The 20,882-nt window shown below is 35.0% G+C and overlaps 1 protein-coding gene across 1 annotated transcript in view; it reads left to right on the top strand.

Moving 5' to 3' along the window:
- Positions 1-20,882, top strand: part of LOC149143773 (NADH-ubiquinone oxidoreductase 24 kDa subunit) — a 123,416-nt gene that overhangs the window by 62,524 nt on the left and 40,010 nt on the right. Inside the window, exon 5 of the mRNA XM_089447578.1 lies at positions 8,669-8,746. Within this exon, the coding sequence (XP_089303704.1) occupies positions 8,669-8,746 (78 nt within the window). The remainder of the gene's footprint in view (positions 1-8,668; positions 8,747-20,882) is intronic.

The following is a 20,882-nucleotide window of genomic DNA, read 5'->3' as shown; positions in this document are numbered from 1 at the left end:
TACATTCATATTTGCAGCATACATTATTGATGTTTAATCCAATGTTGTGAAAATCGCGATAAAATGAAAAAATCGCGATAATTAAACGAAAAAATCGCCGGATTTTTTTTTTGCCGATTTTTATTGAAAAAATCGTGATAAAAACTTAAAAAATCGCCGGGGGTCACGACAGCGTAGTTTTATAACGTTTTTTTGGGTTTTTTCATGCAATTTTTTTTGAAAGAAACAAATAATTTCTGAGTGGGGCAGCTTAATGATCAAGTCTAGGCCCTAGTATGGATATGCTATTCATGGTAATGTTAAATTCTTAAAGTAAAAGTGACATTCTCCTTAATCTTCATTTTCATCCTTTTACTTAAATTTTTAACATTACCATGAAATGACTCAGGATGTTTGAGAGTGATGAAGTGTGTGTTCAAGCCATACATATTGAATTAGGTGGCATGCCATTTAAGTTTTCACCGCAATCATCCAAAGAGTCGGAAATCAAGGATTCCAATGACATTAAAGGGAAGAACAATTCAAAGAGAAAGAAATTAGCGACAGCTCATAAGGAAAGACCTACTTGTTCTCATTGCCAGAGAATCGGTCATGATGAATCTAGGTGTTGGAAACTTCGTCTTGAACTTAAGCCCAAAAAGTTCCTTAAAGAGAAGGATGAAAAGAAAGCAATTGTAGCAGTTCAACAAGATCTAGGTTCCGATTCAGGTGATGAAAGCAGGATAACTGCCATAGTTTCGACAGGTAAAAATTCTGACACTGGTTCAAGATCGAATAGTATTGCATCTTCATCAAACATAAATCCTTCAAATGAGGATAAAAGAGTTGAATTATTTAACATAAGGATAACTTCTAAACACACAAAGATTGATACAATGTTTGACAATGGATCACAGGCAAATTTAATATCTGAATATTTAGTTAAGAACTCGGGTTTGGATACACGGAATCGTCCAAGACCTTACCCATTAGGATGGCTAAATAATCAACTCAGATAAAAGTCACAAAACAATGTCGATTAAGATTTGCCATTACAACTAATTACATTGATGAAGTGGAATTAGATGTGGTTCCAATAGACATATGTGGAGTTGTCTTAGGAAGTCCTTATCTTTATGATCGCGATGCAATATTTTATAGAAGAGAGCATAAATATCACCTTAAGAAAGATGGGGTTGAATTTATTATCAGGGCACACAAAGTAAAAATCACTTGAATTTAGTTGTTACTAACCAGATGAAGCGATTAATAAGTTCAAATAAGAGATTTGTAATCATGTGTGTAAAGGAACAACATAAGAATCGACATAATGTTTGTTCAAGTTATGAGTCGCAGCTTAAATATAGTTTGATCAAAGAGGTGGAAACTTTTCTAGTTCTATTTAAAGGAAACAAACATCTTACTCATAAGTAGGGAATACAACATGAGTTACAGTTGATGCCTAAAGCTCCTCTTCCTAATGTCAGAATGAATCAATTCAGTCCAAGTTTGGAAGTTATAAGTTATAGGGATGCAGGTTAGTATTCGGGAAAGTAAGTGTTAAATTTCTCTTATATTGTGTCACCATTTCATGTTTCAAACAGTTTGGAAGCCTCTTTTCAAGTGGAGAGGAAGCCTATTTGTTTTCATATCAAATCCTTTTCTAAAGCAGTATCAAAGTATCCAAAACATCTAAGGGAAACTTATGCATCAGGGGAAAGTGATAAACAATGGAAACACCATTTAATGAATAAGGAAACAGTGATTCAAACAAATCAACAGCCATTTCAATACTTTCAAAATCAAACTAAGTTGCAACGGTTTTCATATTACAGTTTGATGGGTTTATTGCAAAAAGTTCACTTAGTAATTAGGAATCAGGAAAGTATATCAAGTCAAGTGACTGGTTTGATGTCAAAAATGTCTATGAATGTCTCTGTCATTCCGCAATGTAGATTGTTAATATATGTCAATAGTATTGAACACAATATCCTGTAAAGTCTTTTCAAAGATATGTATGAATCACTAATTTCATGGTACTTCGTGGAAGGAAGTCAATTGCCATGTTCATGACAAGTTGTTTAACCATCTTCACAAGTTGTGCATACTGGAGATGGATGGAACAGTTCACAAATTCAAAATGTGCCATAATCAGCATCATCAAGGTCATCACTGTCAAGTGGTTGATTGAATGTATTGGTACATTATCAGGGCAAGGTGGAGAGTGAGGGAACTCTATCCTCATTTACTATCTGTTTAAGTCAAACTTTTGTGGTCCAAAAGCATTCAAGTGGAGAAGATTGATCCAGGAGGATCTTGTCAGATCAGTTGCACAGGTTCAGTTTCATCGTTAGCATTCAATGTCCGGTGTCTTCAGCTTCGACAATGATGTTTATGGTTCAGGTTGTCCGGTGGATGTCAATGGTGGATATGGTTTTCATGGTGTTCGAAGGATATGTTCCTAGTTGTTGACATATGGTTGTCGTCAGTCCGCTGGGTTTGGTTGTCATGGATGGAATAGGTCATTTTGACATGGGTTTGTCATCCGTCTCACAGGATTTGGTTGTTGACGAGGGTTTGTCATCCATCTCACAGGATTTGGTTGTTGACGAGGGTTTGTCATCATGTGATGTCACCAATGTCGCTTTGTGACAAAAAAACAGGTGCATGGATTTGTTTTAGATCTAAAAAAAACATCTAAAGCCTACATTCTAAACCTATGCTAAAACCTATGACTAAAACCTAGCCCTAAAAAGCTATGGTAAAAAAAACATGTAATTCAAGACCTAGCATCTAAAACCCCTAAACTAAACCTAAACCCATGTATTAAAAATGCATAAAAAAAGCCATAATCCTAAGGTTTCTAACCCTCAGACCTTCTAAACACATTGCATAACATAAAAAAACATTTCAAAACATTCAAACACAGTCCTAACCGCCGGACTAGACCACAACAGAGTCTAACCATGATGGACAATGTGATCAGATGCAGGGAAGCCATTGGGGCTTCGGAACCGCGAAGTTAAATAATTAACCTGACCGCGCGGAGGATCCACCATAACTGCAACATGTGAACATGTGGTTAACTGCCATGGCATGAGGTTGGAGTCTGGAAGCCGCACTGTCAGTCGAGACGAGGCAGTTGTCACATGCAGCGTTGGAGAGCGGTTTTGAAACCGTGGGATAAAAATGTATCCGTGTCCCTTTGTGGCTTGACCGCATGCTGTTCATATGGGCGGTCAACCAACTTCGCACTGTCAACCTAACCGCCAACGGTGATTTGTTATTACAAAGTTATTTTTGGGTTTTTAATTGTATTTTTGAATATCAATCAATTCCTAAAAGGTGAATGTCATTATGTGACATTAAAACTCGTAACCAAAATGCTAATTTAACCCCTAAAGTTAGCTAATTCATTCCTAAACTTGGCATGAAGGAGTTCGAATGCATTTGCAGGGTTATAAAGGCAGTTTTGCTCATTGAAGATGGGATGAGTGGTTTTGCGTTTTAGAGTGCATATTTTGGAGGATATAGGCGATTTTGTTTTCAATGTAACAGGGGCATCGAGAGTCGGAATTGGGAACTGAGATAGGCGTTGGAAAGTTAATTCAGAGAGCTTTCTTGTGACAATGACCAGAAGTGCTTGCGTGCACAATCAATCTGGTTAATTTGCTGTGTAATCGACCTCCTCGGATTCAATCCTAATAAAGCGGTCACCCATCTTGAAAGCGGACCCAGAGATGTAGTCCATCAGGGACGAACTCTGTAATCAATCTTGTTGTCTGGTATCGCTGTGTTTTTGTTGCTTTTCACTTCTGTTTTACATCTTGCTTATGTTTTTCATCTGTCGTAAAGTCTTTCTTCTCAAGCAGTTCTCACAGATTAAAGCACTTTAAGTTAACATTCAGTTCACTGTTGGCATTAATCAATTCTACTTCAGTTTAACATATGATCATTTCAGATCAAGCAAGAACTCCATCGGCATCTACCCATGCTAGTGGATTCACAACCATAGGCACAAACATCCCTTCAAGGCATAGAACAATATCAAAACTCCTTGATCAAGGTTGTATGGATGGCGTGGATACAAATGGTTACTTGTTTCTCTTTGCATGTGGCATAGCATTCAATGTTTTTCGCTCACGTAATTGGCATGAAATGGTTGCCACCACCAATGATGCCTCGAAAGGATATAGGAGCCATGAGTATGACAAAGCTAGAACCGTGGGAATTGATCGAGAAAAAGCCAAATAAAAAAATGCTTTGGGTAAATTCACAAATGCTTGGAAAGAATATGGGGTATCCATTGTATCTAATGGTTGGACAAATGTAAAAAGCAAACCATTGATAAGTGTTCTTGGTGTGTCTGCTACTGGAGCAATATTCCTTTCATCTCATGACTATTTAGATAAGTTCAAGACTGACATTTGTAGAGCCATCAATTCAAACAATTGAAACTATTGGGCCATACAGTTTCATCCAAGTAATTACTAATATCACTTCTTATTGTAAGGTGGCAGAGCAATCATTGAGGATAGATACCCCAACATATTTTGGTTTGGGTGTCTGGTTCACATAATGAACCTTTTGATGCATGATATTATTAGGATAAAGGAACCCAGATAGAAATGATTGGTTCATTGTACAAGAGAGGCAAGTACATGATAAGATTTATTACGCCTATCATAGCTATGCCCATGACCTTTTTTGTAGTCACTCAAGGTTGGAGCTATTGAAGATTTCAAAGGCTAGATTTGTTAGTTATTACCTCACCTTCAGGCGACTTTTGAAGGTAAGAGAGGCATTAACTAGCATGGTATCAAGTGAATCATGGTAGGTATTAAAGGATAGGGCTGCAACCACATCTGATAGGGACAAGAGGTGGAGGATATCGTTCTTGATAGTCAGTTTTGGGCAAGTATGAAGAATGTTTTGCAATTCACCAAGCCCATTTATATCATGATTCTTTTTGAAAATATAGATGCGTTGATGATTGGGGAGGTGTATGAGCAAATGGATAGCATGCTAGGGAAAATTAAAGATATTGTTTAGCCGAAAGATGCCAACTTGTATGATCATATTCACAAACATGTGTGATTAGAAGGTGGGAGCAATCGTTGAGGATAGATACCCCAACATATTTTGGTCTAGGTGGTTGGTTCACACACTGAACCTTTTGATGCATAACATTATTAAGATAAAGGAACTCAAATACAATGGATTGGTTCATTGTACAAGAGAAGCAAGTACATGATAAGATTTATTACCAATCATAGCAATGCCCATGGCCTTTTCTGTAGTCACTCAAGGTTGGAGCTATTGAAGATTGCAAAGACTAGATTTGCTAGCTATTACCTCACCTTTATGCGCCTTTTGAAGGAAGTAGAGGCATTCACTAGCATGGTATCAAGTGAATCATGGCAAGTATTAAAGGACAGGGTTGCAACCATATCTAATAGGGAAGATTTTCAAGAGGTGGAGGACACCATTCTTGATGGTCAGTTTTGGGCAAGTGTGAAGAATGTTTTGCAGTTCACCAAGCGCACATGATTCGTTTTGCAAAGACAAATGCGCCAATGATTGGGGAGGTGTATGAGAAGATGGATAACATGCTAGGGCAAATCAAAGATATTGTTCACAGTTCAGCTGGAAGATGCCATCTTGTATGATCATATGCACAAACATGTGATCAAAAGGTGGGTTAATCTTAATGTTCCACTCGATGCCTTGGCATATGTCCTTATGCCAAAATACTACTCCATCTTGGTTGGCCAAACTTGCACTTGGGGGTGGTGTTAGGAGAAAACCCCATACAGATCATAGAGGTACAAAATGGGTATATGCTAGCATTAGGCAAGCTGGTCCCTGATAGGGAGGATTGTGGTAGATTGCGTGCAGAATTAAGCAAATACCTCAGTCAAATTAGAATGTTAGGTACTTTGCATGCAATCGACTATAGAGATAAATTGGATCATGTTGAATGATGGAACATATATGGCTCTGGGGGACCTTTGGCGAAATTGGCAGTTAAAGTTATTTCGCAAGTGGTTAATACCTCTTCTGCAGAGAGGTGTTGGAGTAGCTATAGCTTCATCCACATTGTCAAAAGAAATTGCCTCAATGAAAACCGGGTAGAAAGTTTGGTTTATGTAGACTACAACTTGACGTTGTTGACACATTATTGTGAGCGGGCTCGATTTGATAGAGCATATATTAGTTGGCACAACAACCCGAAGGATAATTTGGAGGATGGGGCCTTACATTTAGAACAGTTGCAAGCAAAAATTTTGGATGATGAGAATGACGATCATCAAGCAATAGCAATGGCGTCAACAACAATGCCGCCACCATCGACAAGCAATGCTCGAGTTGCGCCAACTTTGCCACCACCTCCATTTGCAACATTGCGTGGAGGTAATGTGCCTTCTGGTTCTAGACGTGGTTCATGACCATTCTAGAGTGAGACTATGTGAGAGGAGACTCCCATTGTTAATAGATCACGACTCACGAGAAAAGAAATTAGAAGTTTCACGTGGCACGAAGAAATTTTAGTCGATAGTAGATTTACTTGCCTTTTTTGTTTCTAGTACTTTTTATAACTATTGACTCTTTCATATTTACTATCGAATTTTTTGTAAACAATATATGACAATTTAAGTTAGAAGTTTGAAGCTGGGAATTATAACTCATTGGTAATGAATTATGAATATGATGCTTTATGAAACGTTTTGTTTCATGTTTGATATTCTTTGTTATAGTTTGGTAATGGTTATAAATACAACTTTAGTGATGACAACTGTTATCTATTGAATTTGGAACTTTGAAACTTTAAGGTTGATGAGAATTGAAATGTTGTGGACCTGTGGTTGATGAAGATTATAACTACTAGATGATTGATGTTATATGGTTTAATCCATGTTTTTATATTTTTTATAACTAAATCATCATTCTACATGCTTTTGTTGACATATATGCATCAATATATATAAAAATATATATTATGTAAAAAATGCTCCCGACCCAAAAGCTTCTGAAAATTGTCATTCCTGCTCCTGCTCCTGCTTCCAAGCAGCCTGGGTAAATCCATCAGTGACCTGCATTCCCATATTTTTAACTAGTGCTTTAACTTCAGATTGTAGATACATTTGCTTCACCCTTTTCTTGTTTGAGGCTGGGCATTTCATCTGCCATTGCAGTATCCTCGCTTAACAATTTATTCTCTTCTCTTTCCAGAAGAAATTCCTGCCCACGACCTTCATTTTCTAGATTTAATGTCCCTGTACATGCTTCTTCCTATGGCACAGAGGGTATGACTTTATTTCTAATCCTGTACTTTGGCAACAACCCATCCATAAAACATCTCTCACTGAAGTCATCAGTGTCTTGCGCTCCAATTTTTTAACTAGCGCCTTTAACTTCAAATTGTTGATATGTATGCTTCACCCTTCTCTCGTTCAAGGTTGAACATTTCATCTGCAATTTCACTGTCTTCTCGTAACAATCTAAATTCTTGTGTGTGCGCAGTCTATATTTCTGATCATGTTCTTGAATGGCCCATCTTTAATCTCTGTGAAAGTCATGTAATGTCACAAGAAGTAGGTGGGGGTAATTTTCGACCAAAATGACTCATTGTTCTAATCATTTCTTATCCAGATAGTCTTACAAATGTTACAGTGCCTGGTGATATCTTTGTTGCTCATCCCAGTGAAGGTAGGTAGTTTTTGTCTTTTCACAATTGAAGCCATTATGAGTTTAAGTTGTGAGTTAGTGAGGCTTCCGCTCATGTTCTCTACCCTCATAGCTTCACTAGCAGGAGATTTCTCAGTATTCTTTTTGGTTGTTTATGTGTTTTAATCTACAATAAGTGAGGGTTGTGCCACAAAAGGATACTAGGGGGCTTTCAAGCAATATGACTTATCATCCTACCCGTCTGCTACATATGAGGCAATGCACTATATGATTATCTGTTCAGAATGTGTTGGTTCTCCAACATACATGATGTATAATGCACATCGCATAGATATGTACACTAATGACACATGCATGTGTGTTAATTTGTCATGTTCTGATTCTGTGTTCCTACTGCTTTATTTAGAACAGAGGAAAGAAATTAATATTTTTTTTGATATGTGTAACGTAATTGCTGCTTGTAGCACTTCAATGTATAATGTATTTATAAAATCTGGGAGTTATCAAGAAATAAAAATTCAAAGCATTTTTATTGAAATTAGTCAAATAAATTTGACACATTCATAGCTGTCAATTTTTCAAAGTTTCAAACTGTATATGATTGTAATGTTCCATATAATAGCTATCATTAATCTCTCCGTATCATATATAAGTTGCCGTGCAGTGTATCTCATTTGACCTCTTAGGCACGTCTTAAGCACTTCTCGCTTAATTGTGATTGGAATTTTCAATAACATATTTTATTGTGTTCAAACAAATCTTTGGTTCTATTTTGCTGTTCTTTGTGCTGAATACAGAAAGTACTAAATTAAAAATCATTGGTTCAGGCAAAATCAGTTTGTGCTTGCCCTCATGATAAAGTTAGTTGAATAAACACATGTTTATTCTCATCACAGTTTTTCTTTTACTCTAACACATTTAGCATTGGTAGACTTTTGTACTTTTTCTCCGAAGGGTTATGATCACAAACACAATGAGCATGTTTTATCTGATGATACAGGTTGCAGAGGTTCTTGAAATGGCTCCAATTCGTGTATTTGAAGTGGCCACTTTCTATACTATGTTTAACCGGACAAAGGTGAGATTCTATGATACTTAATGTAAGATATATTGTCTTTTCTTATATATTATCTTCCTCAAAACCTGGGTCCTTGATTGGATTTAGCTTGCATATCTATGCGACATTATAATCAGAAGCAAAGAATAATTATAATTAACTCTTAGTTATGAGTTTAAAACTTTAATCAACTTTCTTAAGAGAGAGAAATAATTACAGGGATATGTCTTGTGATTATTATTGTAAAATTAATTTTGATATTGCACTTGAGTGGCTTTTATCCAAAGATACGAGAAATGCTCATTCTAGAGAATTTTAACTGCTCCATTATGGGAAGTTTAACCAAAATAATTAAATCACTTTCAAGTTTCAATTCTTAGCTATCAAAATACATATACACGAGACAAGACTGACGATGGAAAGAAAAAACAAACACTTCTTTGTCTTTATATGGTACACACACGTGTGTCATACAAAAATGTTTAAAATAATGTCATTCAAGATGAAAGTAGATCTTCAACATTTTATAGATCTAGCCCAAATTAGACTGTCCTGGCTTTTACATTTCTTTTAGATTTTCTTGTATGTGCAAGGATTTTCTTTTGCTGTGGAATTGCTTTCTTTAAGATAATGTGTTCTATTTTCAAAACAAGTATGAGTCTGAAAAATGGCCATTAAATATTATAACACCCTTTAATGATCGTTTTGTTTTCCTTTACACCAATCATCTCATTAAAGTTTAAACCTTTCAAAAATGTCCTTGTTTAATTCCTTTTTGAAGATATTTTATAGCTGATCTTCTGTCCCACACAGTTACTGTGACAGCCCTTTCATTTATGCCGACTTTTGTAATGTGATTGAAATGCCAACATGGGCACATGAGCCACGGCTAGCTGTTACAATATTTGTAAACACTTAACTTTATTTTTTGTGATGGCTGATTGAAGGAGGGGACGGCCTTACAGATCCCAATGTCTAAGGGAGCTTGCTTGTTTGCTTGAAAGGGCCACGAAACCAGCCCTACACGTAAGTGCTGAAGTTAATGAGGCATCCGTTGGAAGACCTGGCAGGATGTTAGATTTCCTTAAAATCCAGTAAACTGATTTGCAATTTCTCAGTGTAAAAACCCAGAAATATAAACTTCTAGAAATTTAAGTCACAAACATACTAAGTTTTCTAACTTAATATGCACAACGTAAAATAAATCAGAAGACAAACACATCAACCATAAAACACAAAATAGACCTAGGAAACCCCAACACTGTGGAAAACTTGCAACGCTGTGTGTATTTTATTCTTTTGCAGCAAAAGATTTTCTTCGGAGAATTACAAGGGAGAAACTTTCCAGTTTATCACAAGAAAAATATTCGTCCATTCTCCAGCTAAATCGATTCCCTTCCTGAGCACTGGATCTGTGCAATTCTTGCTTAGACTAGCAATTCGATCCACAAGTGTGAATAGAGCTCTGCGCTGGTTATAAAGGCTCGACCCTTTCTCAATTTCTTCTGCTTGGATGCTGAGTTCTACGATCTGCTAAAACCCTTGCTCTTCCTTTGCTGCTCTCTCACACCTGCTTGTGCTCAACTGACTTGCCACCAACTCGCTCTATCTCCTCTTATAATTTTGACCTCAACCCTAATCTCCTTCTCAATGGCTGAGATTAAATCGTGATCAATCGCTGAGATTAAATCATAAGTTAACTTATAAACTTTTACTTTTTCATAAGTCTAACTTTAGGAAATAGTTAAATAAATGAATGTTATGCTAAAGTGATAGTCTTGTGTTCTTCTGCTAGTCTTAGCACTTAGACAAGCATAACACTTCTTCTCTACTTCAATTAACACTCCCCCTCTTAGAGAGGAAGTTTTATGTACTACACCCAACTTCTCTTTGAGGTATACAAATTTGCTACCTGGCAATGCCTTGGTTAGAATGTTTGTTGTCTGCTCCTCCGTTGGTACGTACTCGAGTGTAACGATACCTCTCTAAAAAATATCTTTGATGTGGTGGTAACGTATGTTGATGTGCTTAGAGTGATTATAAAACACTAGGTTTTTAGAGAGCTTGATGCAACTCTAATTATTACAGTGTATCACGTTAAGCTCCAACTCTATCCTGAACAAGCACACGAGAAGATTCCTCAACCAAATAGCTTCGCACCCTGTGTTGGGTCTAAAATGTGGATGCAAATTAGAGTTTCATTTACTATCAATCTGGGTAAGTAAACTTTGAGCATCATCCAATATATATGGCCTTAGAGACAAACTAAACTAAGCTAGGTGAAGAAATGCCAAAGCTCCCTTACAAGAGGTCTTTCATTGGGATTTCCAACACGTATTTAGTCATTTAACAAAATGAAATTTAAAGATATTGCGGCAAGTGTAAGAAATATTAAAGATCCCTTACAAGAGACCACTCATTAATATTTCTAATCATCTTAATTTTACAAACAAACATAAAATGAAAGCTTACCAAAACAAAAGTGTACTTGCTAGACAATGGGGGCCCTCTTCCAAGGATTCACAAGCACATCAAAAGAGAAGTCAAATGTAGAAGATCAAAGAAACTCCATATTCCCTCTTCATATTCACATATCTCTTAACCAATGGTGACACATAACCCTATCCTTCATGATCTTCTCCATGAGGTCCATGATCTCCTCAAATTCGAATTTGAACATAGAGTGCCACATAAGGGTGCCTTAGAAGCTTCCTTTGTACCTACACATGTCAACAAACTCATTCTAATTGTTAGGTATAAGTATATGGATATTGTTTTCTAAAATTTAACCACAAATTCTCTTAAAAATACTAAGAATTAATAATATTTTGGAAAACACAATGGTAACCCATTTAATGATGAGTGTGAAGCGGATGTGATGACATGGTGGTGGAATAGAGGTGAGAAAATGTGTGAATGGAGTGAAAGTGGATGTATTTTAAGGATAATTCTTAGGCCCAACATACCCCCAAATTGAAGGTATTCCATGTCTTCATGCAATCTATTACATTACTTTTGATATTTGAGTTTTGGCTTAAACTTTGCATGATATCATTACTTAACTTTTGCAAAGTGTGTTTGTTGAATTGCAACTTGGTTGGTTCTTGTGTTTCAACTGTATTTTGTTTGTTGCATTCAAATTCAATGTATGATCTTTGCATAATGATAATGCGATATTTATTGTAAAGTATTTTTGTTGGAATGCATCATGGTTGGCTTTTGTGTAACAACCATGATTGTGTTGCATCCAATGTGGAAAAAGTCGAAGTCGGGATTAATTCGGCAAGGGTCCAAAAGTTGAAAAACTCGGCAAAGTCGGGAGTTTTTCGAAAAAGTCGGCAAAAAGTCGGCAAAATTAAAAAAATACAAAAATATTCATTTTTAAAAAAATCTGGACTTTTTCAATAAAATCCCGACTTTTTCAATAAAATCCCGATTTTTTCAATAAAATCCCGATTTTTTCAAAGAAAAAAAAATCATTAAAGAAACTACCACGATTTTTTGGAAAAAGTCTCGATTTAATCCCGACTTTTTTGATTTAATCCCGATTTTTTCGTTTCTTAAAAAGTCGGCAAAAAATCGGCCGATTTAATCCTTTTCTTGAAAAAATCGCGTTTTGGGGAATAAATCCCGATTTTATCGGGACTTTTTCCACACTGGTTGCATCCAATTAGCTTTTAAGTACTTTTTACAAAGTCTTTATATGCTCATGTAATAGTGAACATATTTTGAAGGTATGGGGGTTTTAGAATGTGATATATGAATATGGAAAAATATGAATGTGACAAAGTATGAATGTAAATGGTTTTGGCAATTTTATGAAATGAAGAAAGAAAGTGTATTTTCCAAAAATTATCATTCTAGCTTTCAAGGAATTAAATGGTTAAAAGTTAGAAAATATCATTCCTCAACTTACCCTTTCAAAAATGGATGAGAGTTGTGCATGTGTGGCTGCAACATTCTGATCATAGTCTTTTTTATTTGGTTGTGAAAATGGTCGATGAAGTTGAAAAAGTGAATTTTTTATTGTTGCTGCATCTACTGCTAAATCTGCTGCTGGATCTTCTGTTGAATGTTTGGAGTTTGCTGCTGAATGCAGCTGAAAATGTATAAGGCTTGGAAGGTAGACAAAATTTAGAATTTACACTTCCCCCCAGCCTTATTTATTGAATTGTCCTTAAGTCATTTACATCAAAAATTGAAAAGTAATGAAAGTAAATCTGATTCCTCTGCTACAAAATGATGGATCTTCAAGTCTTCAACACTCGTTGGCACAATTCTTATTATGTGAATAAATGTTTCGGTGTCGAACATAACAAGAAATTGTTAACTTAGTGGCTATTAATGTATGCCACTAGTCAACACGAGAACTCCCATCTTTGGTGTGGATGAGAGTCAAGATGCCCCGAATTTGTTGTTGAATACTTAGAAGATCCGATGAACAAAGGACATTGATGTATTCCCTTTGTTTATCGGCATGATAGCTTGCCCTTAAGGCATGCAAGCTTAAAGTTGTTTTTAGAAAAATATTTAGACTCAAGGACTATGGACTCAATGGTGTATGGAAGCAAGGTTTTATTTGCAAGGGTAGGAAAAAGGAAACTGACAATGAATATGTAAAGTGGAACAAAAAGCTTGTAAATGAGCTTCATTGCTTTTATTGGTGGGTTAGGATTGAAGAAAATGTAATGTAGTGTATGAGGAATGGATAATGACTCTTGCTGAGAAAAAATGAATTATGGCATGCAAAATCTCAATAATAGCAAATTTACTCTTTAATTATGGAATTTCTGCTAAAGTAGCTGAGTTTGACCAGCGTTGACCAGCCACCTGTAGACTTCGAATTCAAGAGTGGATAGGTATTTCACCATCCTTGGACATTTAGGAACAACCCCTAGATCTTCGAATTTGCTAATCTGTCATGCAACATGTCAAACCATTAAGCTATTACAGGAAGTTGCAAGAACTTGTAATTTTCGGGAAATTTCGTTTATGATCATGGACTTGTTCTTTAGAATTTCTCATGAAATTAGTCTTTTGAAAACCAATCGTTGGTACGATTTAACATCCAGTATTAACAATCTATATTGCGGAATGACAGAGACATTCAAAGACATTTTTGACATCAAACTAGCCACTTGACTTGATATACTTTCTTGATTCCTAATTACTAAGTGAACTTGTTACAATAAACCCATCAAACTGTAATATGAAAACTGCTGCAACTTAGTTTGATTTTGAAAGTATTGAAATGGCTGTTGATTTGTTTGAATCACTGTTTCCTTATTCATTAAATGGTGTTTCCATTGATTAGCACTTTCCCCTGATGCATAAGTTTCCCTTAGATGTTTTGGATGCTTTGACACTGCTTTAGAAAAGGCTTTGATATGAAAACAAATAGGTTTCCTCTCCACTTGAAAAGAGGCTTCCAAACTGTTTGAAACATGAAATGGTGACACAATGTAAGAGAAATTTAACACTTACTTTCCCGAACACTGACCTGCATCCCTGTAACATATAACTTCCAAACTTGGACTGAATTGATTCATTCTGACATTAGGAAGAGGAGCTTTAGGCATCAACTGTAACTCATGTTGTATTCCCTGCTTATGAGTAAGATGTTTGTTTCCTTTAAATAAAACTGGAAAAGTTTCTACCTCTTTGATAAAACTATCTTTAAGCTGCGACTCATAACTTGAACAAACATCATGTCGATTCTTATGTTGTTCCTTTACACACATGATTACAAATCTCTTATCTGAACTTATTAATCACTTCATCTGATTAGTAACAACTAAATTCAAGTGATTTTTACTTTGATGTGCCTTGATAATAAATTCAACCCCATCTTTCTTAAGGTGATATTTATGCTCTCTTCTATAAAATATTGCATCACGATCATAAAGATAAGGACTTCCTAAGACAACTCCACATATGTCTATTGGAACCGCATCTAATTCCACTTCATCAATGTAATTAGTTGTAATGGCAAATGTTAATCGACACTGTTTTGTGACATTTATCTGAGTTGATTATTTAGCCATCCTAATGAGTAAGCTCTTGGATGATTCCGTGTATCCAAACCCGAGTTCTTAACTAAATATTCAGATATTAAATTTGCCTGTGATCCATTGTCAAACATTGTATCTATCTTTGTGTGTTTAGAAGTTATCCTTATGTTAAGTAATTCAACTCTTTTATCCTCATTTGAAGGATTTATGTTTGATGAAGATGCAATAGTATGAGTTACATGAGTAGTTAACTCATGCTAATTAAATCAATCACAAAATCATCTTCCTTAATTAGAAATTCACTAATTTTAACCATTCGAATTGCGTTAAATAGGAGGAACGAACACACTCTTCTATCATAATTTTGTGAGCTTGTGATAGAAAGGTGCCAAGCATTCTTTTCGCGAATTATTGGAGAGGGAAGCAATCCTTCTAGGAAGTGCACACAGAAATAGGGGTTTTTCCTATTTAATAGGGGTTACAAGTGCGCATAAAATTGGAGGAAGAATTGGGGATATTGTAGGGTTGTTTCAAGCCTAGTTCAATGCTGAGAGATCAGTTTGTATTCTCTATTGAAGCAAGGTTATTTGTAATAGATCTACTACTCAGTTTATTCAATAATATTCTCAAGCAAGTGAGGGTTTTCCCAGTTGGGTTCCCTAGAAAAATTGTTGTGTTCTCTTGTGGGAATTGTGCATCTATTTATGTTCTATTCTGTTGCAAATTGAGTAGATAAATTTTGTGTTTATATGAAAAGAAAGTGTTTTTCAGATTTTTCATATTAGCATATCAGAATTTCGTGGAATTTCTACAATTTCACATTTTGGATTGCAGGGCAATGACCACGCCTCTAGTCACAAATTGGAGGAAGGTGGATACATCTAGATTGGAGTGAGTAGATCCCACACTTTATCGGTAGATGATTGGGTCATTGATGTATTTGGTGAACACGGGCCTGATATATGTTTTATAATCAACTCTTTGAGCCAATTTTTGGTAGAGTCAACCAGAGCGCATTGGGCTCTGCGAAGCATGTGTTGAGATGTCTCAAGGGACAATAGGGAATGGACTGTGGTATAGACAGGTTGATGATTTGAGGCTTGAGGGCTTCCCTGATGCAAATTGGGAAGGGAGATCCAAAGACAGGAAGGTCACATCGGGGTGCGCATTCAATGTTAGATTAACAGTTGTTTCTTGGTTCAATAAGAACCAGAGATTAGTCGCATTGAGTTCAATCGAGGCCAAGTACATGGCTGCCAGGTTAGCAGGGTGTTGGGCCTAAGAATTATCCTTAAAATACATCCACTTTCACTCCATCCACACATTTTCTCACCTCTATTCCACCACCATGTCATCACATCCGCGTCACTTTCATCATTAAATGGGTTACCATTGTGTTTTCCAAAATATTATTAATTGTTAGTATTTTAAGAGAATTTGTGGCTAAACTTTAGAAAACAATATCCATATACTTATACCTGACAATTAGAATGAGTTTGTTGACATGTGTAGGTACAAAGGAAGCTCCTAAGGCACCCTTATGTGGCAATTTATGTTCAAATTCGAATTTGAGGAGATCATGGACCTCATGGAGAAGATCATGGAGGATAGGGTTATGTGTCACCATTGGTTGATATGTGAATATGAAGAGGGAATAGTGGATCCACATTTATGAGTTTGTTATCGTAACTTTTGTATAAATGGGAGTGTTATCTCCTTCATTTGTAATTTGGAATTTAGAATTTAGAATTGAGAAGTTAGAATTTAGAACCTTAGGATCTTATAAGTTTGTAATGAGAAGTTAGAATTTAGAATCATTGTAATGGAGATTTTAGAACCTCTTGGAATGTAGAACTTGTAATTGCAATTTGCAATTGATGATAAATAAAATGGAGTTTCTTTGGTCTTCTACATTTGACTTCTCTTTTGATGTGCTTGTGAATCCTTGGAAGGGCCCCCGTTGTCTAGCAAGTACACTTTTGTTTTGATAAGCTTTCATTTTATGTTTGTTTGTAAAATTAAGATGATTATAAATATTAATGAGTAGTCTCCTGTAAGGAAGCTTTAATATTTCTTACACTTTTCGCAATATCTATAGATTTCATTTTGTTAAATGACTAAGTAAGTGTTGGAGATTCCAATGAAATACCTCTTGTAAGGGAGCTTTGGCATTTCTTCACCTAGCTTAGTTTAGTTTGTCTCTAAATCCATATATATTGGATGATCCTCGAAGTTTACTTACCTGGATTGATAGTAAATGAATCCACATTTTAAACCCAACATTTTGGCGCCGTTGTTGGGGAGGATCATTTAGAGATAGAATTAGGAAGTTATTTTTATTGCAATTTCTTTTTATGGACTAACTTGTGAAACTTGGTGACAGCGGGATCTTCATAAAGGTGTTCAAGTTTGAGCTTTTTTATTTTTCGTACTTAGTTTGATTTTAAATTCAGTTTTTTATCAAACCCCCTATTTCTTACTAATTCATCTACGGATGAGAAATTTGAAGATGTTAAACAGGGACTTCTTGGAGAGCAAGAACAATATTGAAGATTGGTTTCAAAAGAACCTTGCACCAAATCCAAGAATAAAACATGTTATTCACATCCTTGCAAATAAATAGGTAAAAGTTTTAAATCTTGATGTGAGCAAATTCAAATTCTTAGTCCGTAGGTGGTTTCACTGGAAGCATTCTTTTCCCTAGGAAACAAAAAACTCTTTCAAGCAAGTTAAGGTAGAATAGATTAGAAAAATCAAACGAGATCTCACTAGAGTTTGTAATCTTGTTTTAAAAAAAAACATAATCATTTCTCATGAATAAATTTACATTTCATCCACACTAACCTGCAAAAATAATAAAAAAACAAATCAATAGGTTAGTATGCTCTCTTCCTGCGCTTCGAGCGATCAGGGAAGATCAGAAAATCTATTGATTTATTTTGCACAAATCAATAAAAATCTCTTTCTTGGAACTTGCACAAATAATTAAAACTACAACATTATAAGAAATCGAAATCACTTTTTTTTTTTTAAAATTCGTTTATTTTTTATTCCAAATTTAAAAATTAAATCTGTAGTTTAGTGATTTGATCAATATGTTAAAACTCTCTGCATATGTTTATTTACTCTTAACAGAACACAATTTGCAGCTCCATGATGTACAAAATATTCATTATATTCTGCTTTGATGTACTGGTATCATTTCTTCAAACAAGCCAAATCTGTATATAAACAATTCAATGTCAGTGTTTAAGGAAGAAATCTGCAATAAAAATCTGTTCGGCTTGATCTAATTGCAATCAAATATTTGCTCTTAATCTTTTTGAAACCGATTATTTCATGACAAGGGAGGTTTTACACAATTACTCTATCCTCTGTCTCGCAATTTCAAGTTAAAACTGAAAACAATTATAAAGAAATTGAAGCAGACAAGCAGCAAATAAATGTTGTTTGTAAAAAGTTCTAAAAACTTTTAGAATCAAGTCTTTATAAACAAAGCACCCAAACTCAGTAACACTGCTTCACATATACGACGCTCATAGAACAAATAGTGCCAGCAGCAATAGTACTATCATATAACTGCATGGAACTCATTGTGGAAGCTACAATATTTCTTGCAATGGCTCCAACAACATTGACCCTTGCAACCACAACGATATTTGCATAAAATTCTTCTTTAGACTCTGTCCTGAAAAAGCCTTCGAATTTTAGGCTCAATAGCCCATGTCTTCCAATGAAAAAAACCAATTTGTCATTGCAGAATTTTCTATTTATTCTAATATGTGTATCCCATATATCCACAGATTAGAATAAATAGAAAATTCTGCAGTGACAAATTGGTTTTTTTCATTGGAAGACATGGGCTATTGAGCCTAAAATTTGAAGGCTTTTTCAGGACAGAGTCTAAAGAAGAATTTTATGCAAATATCGTTGTGGTTGTAGGGGTCAATCTTGTTGGAGCTGTTGCAAGAAATATTGTAGCTTCCACAATGAGTTCCATGGAGTTATATGTTAGTAGTATTGCTGTTGGCACTAGTTGTTCTATGAGCGTCGTATATGTGGAGCAATATTATTGAGTTTGGGTGCTTTGTTGATAAAGACTTGATTCTAAAAGTTTTTATAACTTTCTACAAACAACAGTTATTTGTTGCTTGTCTGCTTCAATTTCTTTATAATTGTTTTCAGTTTTAACTTGAAATTGTGAGACAGAGGATAGAGTAATCATGTAAAACCTCTCTTGTCATGAAATAATCGGTTTCAAAAAGATTAAGAGCAAATATTTGTTTGCAATTAGATCAAGCCGAATGGATTTTTATTGCAGACCTTAAACACTGACATTGAATTGTTTAAATACAGATTTGGCTTGTTTGAAGAAATGATTCCAGCACATCAAAGCAGAATATAATGAATATTTTGTATATCATGGAGCTGCAAATTGTGTTCTGTTAGGAGTAAATAAACATATGTAGAGAGTTTTAACATATTGATCAAATCACTAAACTACAGATTTAATTTTTAAATTTGGAATCGAAAATAAATGAATTAAAAAAAAAATGATTTCGATTTCTTATAATGCTGTAGTTTTAATAATTTGTGCAAATTCCAAGCAAGAGATTGTTATTGATTTGTGCAAAATAAATCAATAGATTTTCTGATCTTTCCTGATCGCTCGAAGCGCAGGAAGAGAGCATACTAACTTATTGTTTTGTTTTTTAATTATTTTTGCAGGTTAGCTGGATGAAATGTAAATTTATTCATGAGAAATGATTATGTTTTTTTTAAAGAAAAACAAGACTAAAAACTCTAGCGAGATCTTGTTTTATTTTTCTAATCTATTCTACCTTAACTTGCTTGAAAGATTTTTTTGTTTCCTAGGTAAAAGAATGCTTCCAGTGAAGCCACCTACGGACTAAGAATTCGAATTTGCTCACATCAAGATTTAAAATTTTTACCTGATTATTTGCAAGGATGTGAATAACCTGTTTTATACTTGGATTTGGTGCAAGGTTCTTTTGAAACCAATCTTCAATATTGTTCTTGCTCTCCAAGAAGTACCTGTTTAACATCTTCAAATTTCTCATCTGTAGATGAATTAATAAGAAATGGGGGGTTTGATAAAAAACTGAATTTAAAATCAAACTGAGTATGAAAAATAAAAAAGTTCAAACTTGGACACCTTTATGAAGATCCTGCTGTCATCAGGTTTCACAAGTTAGTCCATAAAAAGAAATTGCAATAAAAATAACTTCTTAAATCTATCTCGAAATGATCCTCCCCGGCAACGGCGCCAAAATGTTGGGTCTAAAATGTGGGATGCAAATTAGAGTTTCATTTACTATCAATCCGGGTAAGTAAACTTCGAGGATCATCCAATAGATATGACCTTAGAGACAAACTAAACTAAGCTAGGTGAAGAAATGCCAAAGCTCCCTTACAGAAGGTATTTCATTGGGATCTCCAACACTTATTTAGTCATTTAACAAAATGAAATCTAAAGATATTGCGACAAGTGTAAGAAATATTAAAGCTCCCTTACAGGAGACTACTCATTAATATTTCTAATCATCTTAATTTTACAAACAAACATAAAATGAAAGCTTACCAAAACAAAAGTGTACTTGCTAGACAATGGGGGCCCTTCCAAGGATTCACAAGCACATCAAAAGAGAAGTCAAATATAGAAGATCAAAGAAACTCCATTTTATTTATCATCAATTGCAAATTGCAATTACAAGTTCTACATTCCAAGGGGTTCTAAAATCTCCATTACAATGATTCTAAATTCTAACTTCTCATTACAAACTTGTAAGATCCTAAGGTTCTAAATTCTAACTTCTAAATTCCAAATTACAAATGAAGGAGATAACAATCCTATTTATACAAAAGTTATGATAACAAACTCATAAATGTGGATCCACTCTTCTTTTTTCATATTCACATATCTCTCAACCAATGGTGACACATAACCCTATCTTCCATGATCTTCTCCATGAGGTCCATGATCTTCTCAAATTCGAATTTGAACATAGAGTGCCACATAAGGGTGCCTTAGAAGCTTCCTTTGTACCTACACATGTCAATAACTTCATTCTAATTGTTAGGTATAAGTAAAAGGATATTATTTTCTAAAGTTTAACCACAAATTC

The sequence above is a fragment of the Pinus tabuliformis genome, chromosome X (genome assembly GCF_031772625.1).
Source record: "Pinus tabuliformis cultivar Carrire ecotype Pingquan chromosome X, CPIR1, whole genome shotgun sequence".
Classification (NCBI taxonomy): domain Eukaryota; kingdom Viridiplantae; phylum Streptophyta; class Pinopsida; order Pinales; family Pinaceae; genus Pinus; species Pinus tabuliformis.
This window is presented reverse-complemented; position numbering and strand designations above follow the sequence as displayed.